The sequence below is a fragment of the Myotis myotis genome, unplaced genomic scaffold (assembly GCF_014108235.1).
Source record: "Myotis myotis isolate mMyoMyo1 unplaced genomic scaffold, mMyoMyo1.p scaffold_m19_p_4, whole genome shotgun sequence".
In the NCBI taxonomy this organism is placed as follows: Eukaryota; Metazoa; Chordata; class Mammalia; order Chiroptera; family Vespertilionidae; genus Myotis; species Myotis myotis.
The window spans coordinates 47,988,372-48,003,005 of NW_023416346.1; the positions used below are offsets into that span (position 1 = coordinate 47,988,372).

General features: G+C 41.4%; 1 protein-coding gene and 1 pseudogene across 6 annotated transcripts in view; one reads left to right on the plus strand and one right to left on the minus strand.

The window, feature by feature from the left end:
* Positions 1 to 7,072, plus strand: part of AMOT (angiomotin) — a 72,087-nt gene extending 65,015 nt beyond the window's left edge. For all 6 annotated transcript variants that reach the window (XM_036305344.1, XM_036305341.1, XM_036305343.1 and 3 more), the window contains 4 exons: positions 90 to 212; positions 975 to 1,207; positions 2,307 to 2,951; positions 3,307 to 7,072. In XM_036305344.1, coding sequence (XP_036161237.1) covers positions 90 to 212; positions 975 to 1,207; positions 2,307 to 2,951; positions 3,307 to 3,404 — 1,099 coding nt within the window. In that variant the 3' untranslated portion in view covers positions 3,405 to 7,072. The remainder of the gene's footprint in view (positions 1 to 89; positions 213 to 974; positions 1,208 to 2,306; positions 2,952 to 3,306) is intronic.
* A 6,625-nt stretch (positions 7,073 to 13,697) lies between these two features.
* LOC118654506 lies at positions 13,698 to 14,230 on the minus strand (annotated as a pseudogene).
* Positions 14,231 to 14,634: the final 404 nt, after the last annotated feature.

Consider the following 14,634-nt stretch of genomic DNA (forward strand, 5'->3'; position numbering starts at 1 on the left):
CTTTCCCAGCAATATCTTTTACTTAGGAAGGGGATAGGATTTATTGATTTTGCTATCCTCTCATTATCATACTGTCATTTCCTTCCCAGGGACACAACAGTCATCAGCCACTCTCCTAACACCAGCTATGACACAGCTCTCGAAGCTCGCATCCAGAAAGAGGAGGAAGAAATCTTGATGGCCAACAAGCGTTGCCTTGATATGGAGGGCAGGTAAAATGTTGATCTGGACCCCAAGTTGGTGTGGAGACCAGATAGATCAGTAGGGAAGGGCGAGCATCTTCGTTCACAGCTGGGAAACCTGATAATGTAGCCTCTCCCACCCCTACACTCCTGCCAGCCTGTTACTTAGGATATGAGATGCAATGACCTTTACCTTGATCATTCCACTCACTGTGGAATTCCAAGTAGTGTTGCTTTCCCCGTTGGCCTTGGTAATTGCTTTCCATCTGCCTTCTGCCAGAACTGACCCTTTGGTATTTGCACTCTGGGGTATTCTTTCTAGCACTGTACCGCAACCCTGTTATACTGCACAGTGCTCAGTAAAAGAACATCTAGTCATGCTGTACCTGATGTCTCTTATAAACTCATAATCATTTACTTATTACTTGAAGGTTATGGCCCATGTATAGAAGTTCCCATCTTTTCACTGACTTCATTTCTGTTGACTCAGATTCTTCACTATAACACTCACTATATCGGTTTACTCTCATATACGGCCTTTCCCCCCCCACCAATATTGTACTTTGGCTTCCTAAAACTTAAGCAACAACTCCTACATGCTCTGTTCTATCCATTTGGAGGTATAAAAAGGCATTTTGAAAATGTAGCACTGTCCCTTGTCTCACAACTCAGAAATAACTAGACCACCACTTAGTAAAAAAGGTAATGGAAGTTCAAGTCCATGTAGGCAGTGAGAGTAGAACATGAAGATGGCAACAAGATCTTTATATGTTCTTTGTCTTTGACTCCTAGGATTAAGACCCTCCATGCCCAAATTATTGAGAAGGATGCCATGATCAAAGTACTCCAGCAACGTTCCCGGAAGGAGCCTAGTAAGACAGAGCAGCTGTCATCCATGCGGCCAGCAAAGTCTCTGATGTCCATTTCCAATGCTGGATCGGGCTTGCTCTCCCACTCTTCCACCCTGACTGGCACCCCCATCATGGAAGAGAAGCGGGATGATAAGAGCTGGAAAGGGAGCCTAGGTAATGACAATAAATAAGGAAGATTAAAGTGACATGTTTAAGGAGAGCCCTGACTTAGCTATGTGCCCACACAGCAAGGGAAAAGAGTGATGGTCCCGATTCTAGACAGGAAGATATCGCCGGTTGGGTCCTCCTGAGAGGCTAGCTGTGAGGTCTCACGGAGACAACATTGGTTGAAGCCACGGCCTTAGAAGATAAGAATCCTGAGTTCTATTTGGGTGGGAAGGAAAACAACTTGTTTCCTCTAAAAAATTCTCATATTTGGCCTTTACCACATGGGACCTTTTGTTCACAGCCCATGTAGCCTTTGTGCCGTTAAAAAATTTAAAATTTCAGCTTTTTCTGTGTTCTTTTCTCCCATAAAATTCAAGGACTCAGAGTTCTAATTAAGCTAAATGGAGCTGGGTGACAGGTTTTTGTTACCATAATGTTCTGAGATGAGAATAGAATGTACTTTTTCACTTCTTCCCTGTCCATTGCTTCCCTTCTAATCAAAACCTCAGAAGTATTTGTGATACCATGAGGCACTTGGTTAGAGCCTGAGGACACAAGCTGTATATATTTTAATTTTAGCTGTTTTTGTTGCTTCTAATAACTTTCTTGGTTCTGTGACACTTGCAGTGCCCTTTAGTTAGAGCAGGCACATTTGGGACCATGGTCATGATTAGAACCTTAGATCACACAATTACTATCACATTCATCTGTGACCACTGACTTCTTCCACCGATCCTTTCCAGCTGTCTAGTATGGATGGTGTTGGTTACAGGTGGAAACAAGTAGAAGCATTCTGATAGCTCGGTGGAAATCAATCACCATTGGAAAAATAAATCAAAACACATACCTAGGACACTTCAGGTTTAATATGATGTTCTGGGGCTTGGAGAATGAGAACCAGAAGGGGTCTACCAAGTCTGAAAGAAACTTTTAGACATGACGGGAAGTGCGTGACAAACTGATTTCTGGGTTCGAATGAGGACAAAGTAAAGAATTAGACCCATTCATATTTCTCCTGAACCTCCTACAATGAAGAAGAGGTAATGAGATGCCTACATTTGAAGAAAGTATAGTTTTCTAACCTCCTTCCCTCTTCCCTTTGTAGGCATTCTCCTGGGTGGAGACTACCGTGCAGAGTCTGTCTCTTCTACACCCTCACCTGTGCCGCCCTCGACTCCCCTGCTCTCAGCTCACTCTAAGACGGGCAGCCGAGACTGCAGCACCCAAACGGAACGGGGAACCGAAGCAAACAAAACTGCAGCTGTTACTCCAATCTCTATTCCTGCTACAGTTGCTGCTGCCATCACTGCCAATGCTGCCACCAACACCACCACCATGGTAGCTGCTGCTCCAGTGGCTGTTGCTGCTGCCGCTGCCCCATCTCCAGCAGCAGCAGCTGCTGCTCTTGCTGCTGCTGTTTCTCCAGCTGCTGCTATTCAGATTCCAGCCGCTGCCTCTGCTGTTGCTGCTACTATTGTTGCTCCTGCTTCTGCTGCTGTTCAGGTTGCTCCAGCTGCTCCAGCTCCGGTTCCAGCTCAGGCTCCAACTCCGGTTCCGGCTCCAGCAGCAGCTCAGGCTTCTGCTCCAGCTCTGACTCAGACACCGACTCCATCTCCAGTTGCAGCTGCTACTCCAGCTCCAGCGCCAACTCCATCTTTGGCTCAGGCTGAGGTTCCTGCAACTCCAGCCGCTGCTTCTGGACCGCGGCGCTTATCTATACCAAATTTGGCCTGTAATCCAGACAAGACAGGTAATAATGCTCTACCAGGTAGCTTTTGATTCTGCCCTCATTACAGATTTGTTTGTACCTGCTGTTCGGGCACAGTTGGTCATTTGGAGGGAGGCTTTTCATATTCTAAAAAGGATTAATCAGGCAAGATGAGGGCAGAGAGTCTGTAAATAACATCTGACACTAAGATGGGAACAGAAATGAGTCCAGGCCTTTCTCCCAGTAGAAGTAAATAAATGTTCAGAGGAACAAGGCAGGTGACAAGCAAGTCTCACCTGGCCATTGACTGCATAGGGGCTTTAAAAGCTGTCCATTTCTAGAAATTTGTGTTTTTATGTAATTCCTAAGTGTTTTCTAATCCCTTATTTCTGTGTAGATGGTCCCGTGTTCCACTCCAATACTCTGGAGCGAAAAGCTGCTGCTCAGATCCTGGGACAAGAGCCTGATGCAGAAATGGTGGAATATCTCATCTAAATGGCCTAATCAAGAGCTGCAGTTTATCAGCAAGAATGCTCTTAATCATTTTTCCCTTTTGTTGTTATTTTGAGGGTGAGGAAAAGGGATTGGGGGAATGTTTTTTTAAAGGGACTTTTTATTGAGACATTATAGTACTTACATAATGCCATATGAACTCCAGTCTATTTTGGTGCACTTAGAGAGTACCTCTAAAGACAAATCAATCAGAGTGTGCTCTAAAGGTTATTGTTTGGATTTCTACAAATACTGGGACTGTTAATAGCTGGATATTCACCAATGTTTTACAATGTGCTTAAAAATTTTTGGCATTTCCATATTCCAGATCATTTTTTATTGAAGAGCACAGTATGTTTGGAAGACAGTGTGTAAAAGGTAGTTCAGAAATGGGAAGCCGGAGAGAATTTGCACATGTGATGTTTTGCAGAGTTACCATCTAGGCAGCATCCAGAGAGAGAGAGCTCTTGCCTCGGGCTCGTGAAAGGGGATAGTTTTTGGAGCCATGTAAACTGGAGGGAAGGTAGGGAGTAGTAGGGTGTGGAAGGGTGCTGGAGCTAATTTTCCCTTCCAACTTCCCAGCTACCCTGTGCCAGGGGATTGTTTTTATTTTCATTTCAGTGGTGCTTTGGAAGTTGATTCTTTTGGTTCCCTCTTGGAGGTTCATACATTCATATATACACTCTGGAATAATTTATGCATTTGGGTAATTAATATATTGCTTTCAGCCACTAGGAAAGTTAAATTAGCTGAAACTTCCGCTCTCTAGAGAGTTAGACCACCGGAGGCCTTGATGGAGAGTTGCATGAGGTGCTTGCAGAATGTAGACCTTTGTGGTCTGTGTCTAGCCATGAACAGCTTGCTTGCCTTTCCTGAGACCAATCTGCTTAGTGTCTAATTCTTCCTCAGCACAAATTCACTGGCTGTGTCACCAGTTCTCAAATTGTCAATTACTTGCAAAACAAGGAAGCACTTGTGGTGACAGGTTAAATGCTTTGAATTTCTGGTGACTACTTTGAAATAACTCATTTTGTTTCCCAAGTTCTTAGACGTATTTGACTATCACCTCCAAGGGAAAAGCATCAGAAACCCAAAGTACTATGCTGCAGTCAGGGGAGAGGTGGGCTGCAGCAGAGTCCTCAGCTACCTCTTTTCATGGCCAGTGACTCCATCTTGGAATGCTTTTGGAGAGCAGCAGGAAATGTACATGTGGGCAGGGACCAAGGAGGCCATGGCTCCAAGTTTTGCCTAAGGGCAGCCTCCAGGAACACAGAAGGGCTGCTCATTGCCATAGGTCCCTGCTCTGTGTCACTTATCTACCCTTCATTAAGATGATAAATCTACAATCAAAGTCATTAATATCAGTTTTCAGGGGTTTGGGGGGAGGTGAGGGGATTGGGAGTGTTACGTAAGGGTGGGGGGGTAGAGGTTTGGGGATATGCTAGTTAGAAATCAGATTAATAGAAGAGTAGGCCTGATATATTACATTGTGAGGCATAGTGGCTGGAAGGAATTTTTTCAATACAATAGCCCAACCCCATCATTTTAGTGATGAGGAATCTGAGACCTGGAGACTTTAAGTGACTTTTTCAAGATCATACAACACAGCTTCCCACTCTGCCAAATACCATGATTATTTTGGGAAACACTTATATAAAAAAAGCCCCATTTTAAGAAAAGGCATCTTCACAGTCCAGGGCATATGTATTTTGTAAAATGGCCCTGGCTTCAGTAGTTTGTACAGGGTTCTAAGTTCCTATCTTGCCTTTCCTGCAGTGCCTTTTGCAAGGTTTTTCCTTTCCTGATTCTGATTTCAGTATGGAGTCACATGGGACATCTGCCCTAAAATATCAACCTCACTTCTTCTCTTGCTATGAGATTGGCTGTCTCGGGTCACCTTACAGAGTTCCTCTGTAAGTACAGGAATGGCCTACTTAACAGTATTCTTGTGTCATTCCCAGCGACCTTCCAAAGGAATTATTTTGTGTGAGGGGAAGGAGGAGATAAGAGGGAAAGTGATGTGGTTTTTCAGGCAGTCTTGACATTTTTAATAATGAAATGATTATCACACACATTAGTACTCAGTTATTTAGTGAATCCCAAATAGAAACTAAAAGTGCAGTTGTGTTAATGCTCATTCATATTACCCTTTAGTCATAGAAAAAAACAAGTAGCAAACTTCAGGACTGCTACTTCCTGTCTAAATAAATGCATAAATAAATAGAAAAGTAAACCTTTCATGTACTCCTTTCATGTTTATAACATATTGCCAGCATTTTTGCTAGCTCTGGGAGCCATGGTTTTAATTACATTTTGTAAGGTGACAAATGTCATACATTCCACATTGTGTGGCAGCCATCTCTTTAGGCTCATGTATTATTTTGGGAAAGGAGGAAGTTCTTAGCTAAATATTATTTTGAACTTTCCACAACATCTCTGCCCCCCCTCACACCAGAGGCGTTCCCTTTTGGCTCAGTTTTTAATCCCAGGTAATTTACTCAAATACATTGTACATTTGAGAGATGGAATAAGTCCATGTCAGTGTATTATGTTTACGAAGAAGATTGATTCAGCCTTTTCAGAAGATCCCTAATAGATGACATTTTAAAATTCAGGTTTATGGGAGAAATGTCAAGGTAGCCACCTTTTCACAATTGTGTCAATGTAACACTTGGGGGATGTGTCTGGACTCCCAGCTATCTATGCATTTTACTGGCACCTCAGAACAGGAAGGTGACCTTGTTGTCTTAACTTGTACTGCATGGTGGTCTCTGGGGACCTTCTAAGTCAGTTGTACTTCAATGTCCCTTGTACAGAAAAATTTCATTAGAACAAACTTTACTTGATATGAAATTCTTATTAACATTTTTTTATTAAATAAAAGTAGCTTGAGCTTTCTTATAAAATCATGTATCTTAATTGTTGTTTTAATGAAGGATTTGTTTTCAGTGCTGCTTTTGAGCTTTAGGTTGAGAGGATAGTAGGAACCTGAAATATTTGCCATCACCTGCCATGGGAAACATACTGGGAGACCCATCACGTTCTCTTTTTCTTGTTACACAGTTGGTTATGCACAACAATTGGAAAATGAACAAACGTACTGTGCAAACTACTTTTTATGAAGAGCCTAAAAACTAACAATGTAGCAACTTCAAGTGTATACATATGCACTAACTCTTATACATTATATTCTCATGTCTGTTATCTCCTGTTATCTCAATTGCTCATTCACTTATGGAATTTGTTACTTAAAATGTGTGCATTCTTACTGAACATGTTTTCAAAGGAAGGCATTAGCTATGGGCTAATTGCCACCAATTTCAGCCTGGCATGATCCTTGGAATATATCTTCCAAGTGCCATCCATCATCAGTCGGACCAGTGTCGGGAGTTTGTTTGTTTTTTTCTGGTAGCAACGATGGGTTATATGAAGCCTTCAACCCTCCTTCTGTGGCCTCCCTTGTGATTAATGGCATGTGTTTGTAAAATGAATAGCTGAGGTTGGCAGATGGCTAGAGAAGAATCACCTTTGGTTTGAAATGTATTTGGCCTTATAATGATTAAGACCCCATTCTGTAATCAACGGAGCTAGTTCCAGTAAAATTAAGCAGGTGTGAATCCACTCTGTGCCTATCTTTTCACTGACAATAAAGTTAGCTATTTTAAAATGCAGTACTGTGTGGAAAATGCTTTGGTGTTTACCCGACAGATGTTTTAGTTGAGCTTGTACCAGTGATTGCTTTCAATTTAGTATGCAGTGAAATTGACTTTCAAGGGCAGCATGCAGAATTTGCATTTGCTTAAAGTATGGAATGTAATTATAAAGTATTAAGACAACACCACTGGCTGCATTGGTTTCTTTATATATTCAGGCAGCATATATTAAGAGCTTTGCATTTTTTTATCTCCTGGTTCCAAGGGATAAAATGATGGCCACCCAAAACAGAGAATTCATCATTTGGTTAGCATGTTGGAAGGCCCCTTGATGTTCCCTTTGTACCCTTGTTCTTATGCCAATTAATCAGTTTTGGTTGCGGAAGCTTGTTATTAAAAGCAAATCAGTACCACATACAAGTTGGCTCTTTTCACTGAAAATGTTAAAGCTGTCTTTCCACTGCCCTCCTTGTGCCTCCTGTTTACCACTGAGGCCCAGCCTAACTGGGAGATAAGAGCCCCACAGGCTTGGAAATGACACTTTCACAGTGAAATAAGCTTGATGTGTGTTGCAAAATAAATGGGGAGAGGGTATAGAACTCATTCTAAATTTTACTTTTTGATTAAGGTGGGCTGCATTCCTCTGCATACTTACGAGTAGCATTTTGAAAACTATATGTGTGAAAGCCCACTCCTCTTCTTCAGGACAAAGAAGATGGTCTTAAGTTAATGCACACCTTCTTACAAAGCTTTGTGAAGCATTCCTTTCAGATACATATTGTGCCCTGTTCTTAATAAACAGGCGTTCCTTCAAAAGATCACTCTGTATCAGCCTTTCTAGATATTAACCAGCTTTATAACTGATGTGATTATCTGTGTGGGACTTCATCTTCCTTCCTGTGGGCCTACGCTACTGTGACAAGTGATTTGCACAGTCTATGAATTGCACAACTGCAAAAACAAACACCCCCTGCTTCCCACCTTCTCCACCTCCATCTTATCCTACAGGAGGGTTTTTATTACAGGAAAGATACTGTAAGTGATTTGATCTTAGAACACTTTCTACATTTATTGGCTTCACCTTGATATTTGAATGAAGACCTCTGAGTGACTTAGTTTCCAAAAAGGAAAACGTTTACAACCCCAGATTTTCATACCACATCATAAGTACTCACTCAGATGCAGTTATTTTGGTTCCTATTTTTTTTTTCACTTGCCTTTGCCTTGGACCGCTAGTTTCAGGCATGTGTGAGTTGTTGAATAGCTGCATATTACATGTTGTCATTATGTAAAAGGCCCTAAAGTTTAAAAAATACGTCCATGATTCTAGTTTATTAGAGAAAATTGCACACACACACGTGAACATACATTTAAAATTCATTATGATTGATGAATGGAAAAAGTTTGAACAAGATACAGAACAAATGCAAATAAGGGAATGATTGTTGGGATGGCACAGAGAGTATGTGTGGGGGGACTGAGTTTGAAGGATGTGTAGGAGTTAAAATGGTGAACTAGGAGATGGAACAAACATTCCTTGCAAAAGGAATAATATGTGCAAAGGCAATCTCATTATGTCAGAGTTGCAATTAAATGAAGACTATGTTTCCAAAATCAAAGACCCTAGAGAACTACTCTGAATTTTAACATCCTCATCATGGAAACTTACAAACTCACTCAGGTGGTTGACATACTGGTCCAGAAGTCAAAAGAACATAGAGTTCTGGTCCTACGTCAGCCTCTAAGCAGACATTTACTCCTGAACAAGTTCCTTAAGATCAAAGAGCTTTATCAATAAAATGAGGATAAATATATATCCCTATGGACCTCATGGAGAGGGGACAAGAGACCTTTACAAAGTGAGACTATAAAAAGATGCCAGTCCAAACAATGGGCCGAATCTATAAAGATGAACTTTTTTTTTTTATTAAAGAAAACTTCAAACATACACAAAAACAGAATAGTGTAAGGCATCCCCATGTGTCCATTGCTGGGGGCTTCAAGTTATTATCAATGGATCAATGCTTGGCCAATCTTGCTTCATTTATCACCTCTACCCATCCACCCTCTACTATTTTGAGGCACATCTCAGACATCATAGCATTTAATCCAGACATATTTCAGTATTCATGAATATAAATTTTTTATAATGACAAATTTGAAGTGCTCTTCCTGGAACCAAAAATATATAACTCACCAACCAAACAAATAGCATGTTTGTGCTCTGGCGCTTACAAGGCTTTTTTTTAAAAAAACCTAATCTTTTGCCTTAAACCAAAACATATTTTCTCAAATATGGAGGAGTTCATTCCCCCACAACCCACATATCAAAGGGGAAGATATTTTCTTTAAAGGAACTCCAGTACAGGCTCTAAGCTATTTTTCCTCTTCCATTTGGTCATCCAACTATTTCTTGTTTTCTCTCATCGACTGATTTGGTCACTATCCCAAACTTTTGGCCTTTGAATCACAGTTGTCCACTCCAGTCCCAAATGACTCAATCAGCATCCTGGCCTATCAAGTTCATCAACCTCTCCAACTCCACTGACTTCCATATCAGCCTGCTGTTCTCAGGGCTAACCCAGACCTGGCCATCACATAGAATTGCTCCACCATGGAAATCAGATATGCCAGTACCTCACTGTCTGGCCACAGTCTGCCATCCTCCCAGTTCTCCTACTCTGACCCTATTTGTCCTTTGACTTCTGAGAGACCTCTAGTCTTTTAATGCACCATTTCCTCCTACTCATTTAGCCCTGACCTACCTGATCTGACCTCATGTTCAAATACCTGAACCCTCAAATCATTAATATCCCTTAAAACCTCAACCATTCATCACAAGTCAGAAACTCATGAATCATCCTTGACACCTCCCTCTCCCTTATAGTTTATCCGTCACTGATCCCATCAAAATAAATCACAAAACCCATTCACTACTTTCTAGTTCTACTGTCAACAGCCTATTTTAAGTTAGCATTATCTTTTACCTAGACTGTTTCAATAGCATATTCACCTAACTTGATCTGCCCCTAACTTGGTCTATGCTTTTATTATATTTATTCAGCAACAGATATAATTAATACCATGTCATTCCCTTGCTTACAAGCTTACCCTTGGAATGAGGATAAAATGGGAACACAGTAGGTAAAACAATGAACCCAAAATTTGATAATTGTGGATTTGAAACTAAAACTCAGATATCTTGGATTCTTATTATAGTAGAATCATTATCATGCCTTGTTCTAAGTATTTTTCTTATGCTTAAGAGACATTATTGGCATGGAATCAGTATTTTCTCTGTTATTAACCAAGAACAGTACTTCTTGAAGTCCTATTCAAAACATCTGTATTGGAATCACCTCAGGTATTTATATAATACTAGTGGCCCGTTGCACAAAATTCATGCACATTAAAAGGGGATTAATTAGAGGAAATATTTTAATATTGCTATTTGCCCTTTCTCTATAATAGAAGTGTCAGAGATGAAAGAAAATTAGTAAAATGTATATGAAAATATTCATCCTTTCAGAGTCTGGAACGCACCATGGGACCCAGAGTCAAGTCCCCGCCCACCCTCATGTGCCTCAAAATCACATGAGACCCAGACCCGGCCAGCCCCCCGCCCCATTGGGCTAGATCCAGACCCGGCCGGTCCCACCCTTGTGAAGCCCCGCCAGGCGGAGGATGCAGCCTCCAGTTTCCTGATCCAGCGCCGGGGCGGGGGGCATGGCTTGAGGTCACCCATCAAGCCCCACCGGGTGGGGGGTGTGGCCTGAGATCCCCTGTCAAGCCCCACCGGGCGGGAGGGCATGGCCTGAGGTTCCCCATCAAGCTCTGCCTGTTGCGGGGAGCAGCCTCAGCTCCCCTGGCCCGATGCTGGGAGGGGAGCAAAGCCTCAGGTCCCCCGTCAAGCCCCGCTGGGCGGGGGGCATGGCCTGAGGTCCCCTGGTCCAGGGCAAGGGGAGCAGCCTGAGGTCCCCCAGCCCAGCACTGGGATGGGGGGCACACCTTGAGGTCCCCTGTCAAGCCCCACCAGGTAGGGGGCATGGCCTGAGGTCCCCTGTCAAGTCCCATGGGAGGGGCAGTGTCGCACAGCCTCAGGTACCTGCTGATTATTGTTAAGGCTTGTTACGGGAACTTGGCCTCCGATGTGGGTGCAGCCATCTTGTGTTACGGAAATCCCTGTCTCTGCTGTGGGCTCCACCATCTTTGTGGCAGAGTGGTGGTCAATTTGCATATTCCCTCTTTATTATATAAGATGCAGTCTCTTACCTTGCCCCTAGAGCCATGGTCGGCAAACTGCGGCTCGCGAGCCACATGCGGCTCTTTGACCTCTTGAGTGTGGCTCTTCCTAAGCCTTAGGAGTACCCTAATTAAGTTAATGACAATGTACCTACCTATATAGTTTAAGGTTTTTTTTTAAAATATATTTTATTGATTTTTTACAGAGAGGAAGGGAGAGAGATAGAGAGTTAGAAACATCAATGAGAGAGAAACATCGATGAGCTGCCTCCTACACATCTCCTACTGGGGATGTGCCCGCAACCCAGGTACATGCCCTTGACTGGAATCGAACCTGGGACCTTTCAGTCCGCAGGCCAATGCTCTATCCACTGAGCCAAACCGGTTCCAGCTATAGTTTAAGTTTAGTTATAGTTATAGTTAAATTTGTCTCTCAAAAGAAATTTCAATAGTTGTACTGTTGATATTTGGCTCTGTTGACTAATGAGTTTGCCGACAACTGCCCTAGAGAAGTTTATCCTATAATTCTAGGGTAAAACCCAGAAATTTGCGTTCTAACAAACTTCCCAGGAGTTTTAATGCACTTTATCCTGAGACTACATACTTTGAGAAACACTGACCAAGGATTTTCTGGCATTTATCTTACTTTTGTTCTTCACTTCTCATAAAACATAATAGACTCCCAACTGCACATAGTAAATTTCATAAGTCCAGTTTGGACATTAGCTTTCACACACACCCTTACTTCAGTAGGTAGCCATTTTTATTTTCTTCATTAACCCTTAGTACTTACGGTAAAATAGATGCCTTTTCTCCACAGATAGGACTTTTTCTCCCTTATCCAGATATGACTCTTAAGTGGTTGAATTTAATGCTCTGATCAAACAAGACATGTTGGTTACTTTTGGTTTATAGTCCTTGAAACGACCACAACCATATTTATGATCTTGGCCAATTCATTTAGCTCCAATGACTGTTCTGTAATATGAGGTCACTGGATTATGATCTCTAATATGCTTTCTGGCTCTTACATTCTTTGATTCCATGATACTAAATACAACCTCTGAGGTCAGAAATTCTTTCACATGGATCCAAAATTGGCTATGTGGAACAGATAAAAGATATTTTTAAAATCTCAATATACTGAAACATTCTACAACCCTAAGATCTACTCATCAAGTTTCAATTATTTTCAAACTGGTTCTGCCTGCACTTGACATTTTAGTCTCTTATCTTTGCAATACCTACTCCATTCTCCTACTGTGCATGTCACTCTCCCCCCCCCCCAAAAAAAATGAATTTCTCCCCAAAATATGATGAGATAAAAATAGAGAAAGGAAGGACAGTTAACATTTCTTTTAAAACATGAATCTATGATTATTTGCATTTATCCAGTTATACTAGTCTGAGTAGCACCAACAAGGGAGGATAAATGGGAAATAATCAAGATATGTATTATGTTGCAATAGGTGGCTAAAAAAGAATGGCAGTAGCTGAGCCACCATGATACCTATGGTACTAACTAGAGCTAGGAAAAGGGAAATAACATTTTTGCAACCTGCTATGTGTTAGAAACTAGTTATGTGATAAACACATTACATATGTATTCCTCCCAAAAAACAAATTTAAAAGATCAAAAAGAAAATGCATGTGCTTTTTAAAACTTTTGTTTTTCTCTTACATCCAGGGGCAGATCCACATCTTATGGGCCTTGAAGCCTTGACAATTTAGAAGGCTCAATTTCTGAAAAAGAATTTTTAAAAATTATGAATACAAAACCAGATATTAAACTGTTTATTTAGGATTTAGATATCACAACTAACTATGAATTTTGAAAAGTTTACAAATACACAAACATGACAATACTAGAGAAATAAACCATATTTTTTATTAATTAATTGCCCAAAACACCTCCATATTCCCCGTTTTCTACATTTTGGCTTCATATTTTTTGCTTGCTTCTTTTTTTTAAAAAAAATGTTTATTGTTGAAAGTATTATAAATGTCCTCTTCTTCCTCTATTGTCTCTCCCAGCCCTCCCCCACCCCCACCCCAGCCTAGGCCTTTACCTCACTATTGTCTGTATCCATTGGTTATTCTTATATGCATACAATGTCTTTGATCAATCTCTTATCCCCTCCCCTTGCCAATCCCCCACTGCCTTCCCTCTGAGGTTCGATGGTCTGTTTGATGCTTCTATGTCTCTATTTTTGTTCATTAGTTTATGATGTTCATTTTATTCACAAATGAGTGAGATCATGTGATATTTATCTTTTTCTGACTGGCTTATTTCGCTTAGCATAATGCTCTCCAGGTCCATCCATGCTGTTGCGAATGGTAAGAGTTCTTTCTTTTTTACAGCAGCATAGTATTCCATTGCATAGATGTACCACAAGTGTTGTTTTTTTACAGTGTAAAATTTTTATATTTAGAATTAGGCAGCTGGACTCAGTTTAGATGATCCCAATTTTGTTGGCAACATCCAAAGCATCATAGTCAGGAGCCAGTCGAACATATGCCTTCTTCTCTCCATCAGGCCTGATCAGGGGGTTGACCTTGGCCACATCAATGTCATAGATCTTCTTTACAGCCTGTTTGATCTGGTGCCTGTTGGCCTTGACATCCACAATGAACATAAGTGTATTGTTGCCTTCTATCTTCTTCATGGCTGACTTGGTAGTCAGGAAGAAGTTGATGATGGCATAGTGGTCAAGCTTGTTTCTCCTGGGTGCGCTCTTCTGAGAATACTTAGGCTCCCTTTGGAGCCTTAGTGTCTTTGGCCATCGGAATGTGGCTGAAGTGCGGATCTTCTTCTCTTTTTTTGTGGCTGTGGATGCCTTTTCAGCACTGCTTTCTTTGCCTTCAAAGCCTTTGCTTTGGTTCTGCTTGGGGAGAAGCAGGGGCTTCCTTCTTAGCTTTTGGCACCATTTTCATAAAAAGGTGTACCACATTTTTTTAATCCACTCATCTGCTGATGGGCACTTAGGCTGTATCCAAATCTTAGCTATTGTAAATTGTGCTGCTATGAACATAGAGGTGCATATATTCTTTTTGACGTGTTTCTGATTTCCTGTGATATATTCCTAGAAGAGGAATCACTGGGTCAAATGGGAGTTCCATTTTTAGTTTTTTGAGGAAACTCCATACTCTCTTCCATAGTGGCTGTACCAGTCTGCATTCCCACCAGCAGTGCACAAGGGTTCCCTTTTCTCCATACACTCGCCAGCACTTGTCATTTGTTGATTTGTTGACGATAGCCATTCTGACAGATGTGAGATGGTACCTCATTATTGTTTTAATTTGCATCTGTAAGATAATTAGTGACTTTGAACATTTTT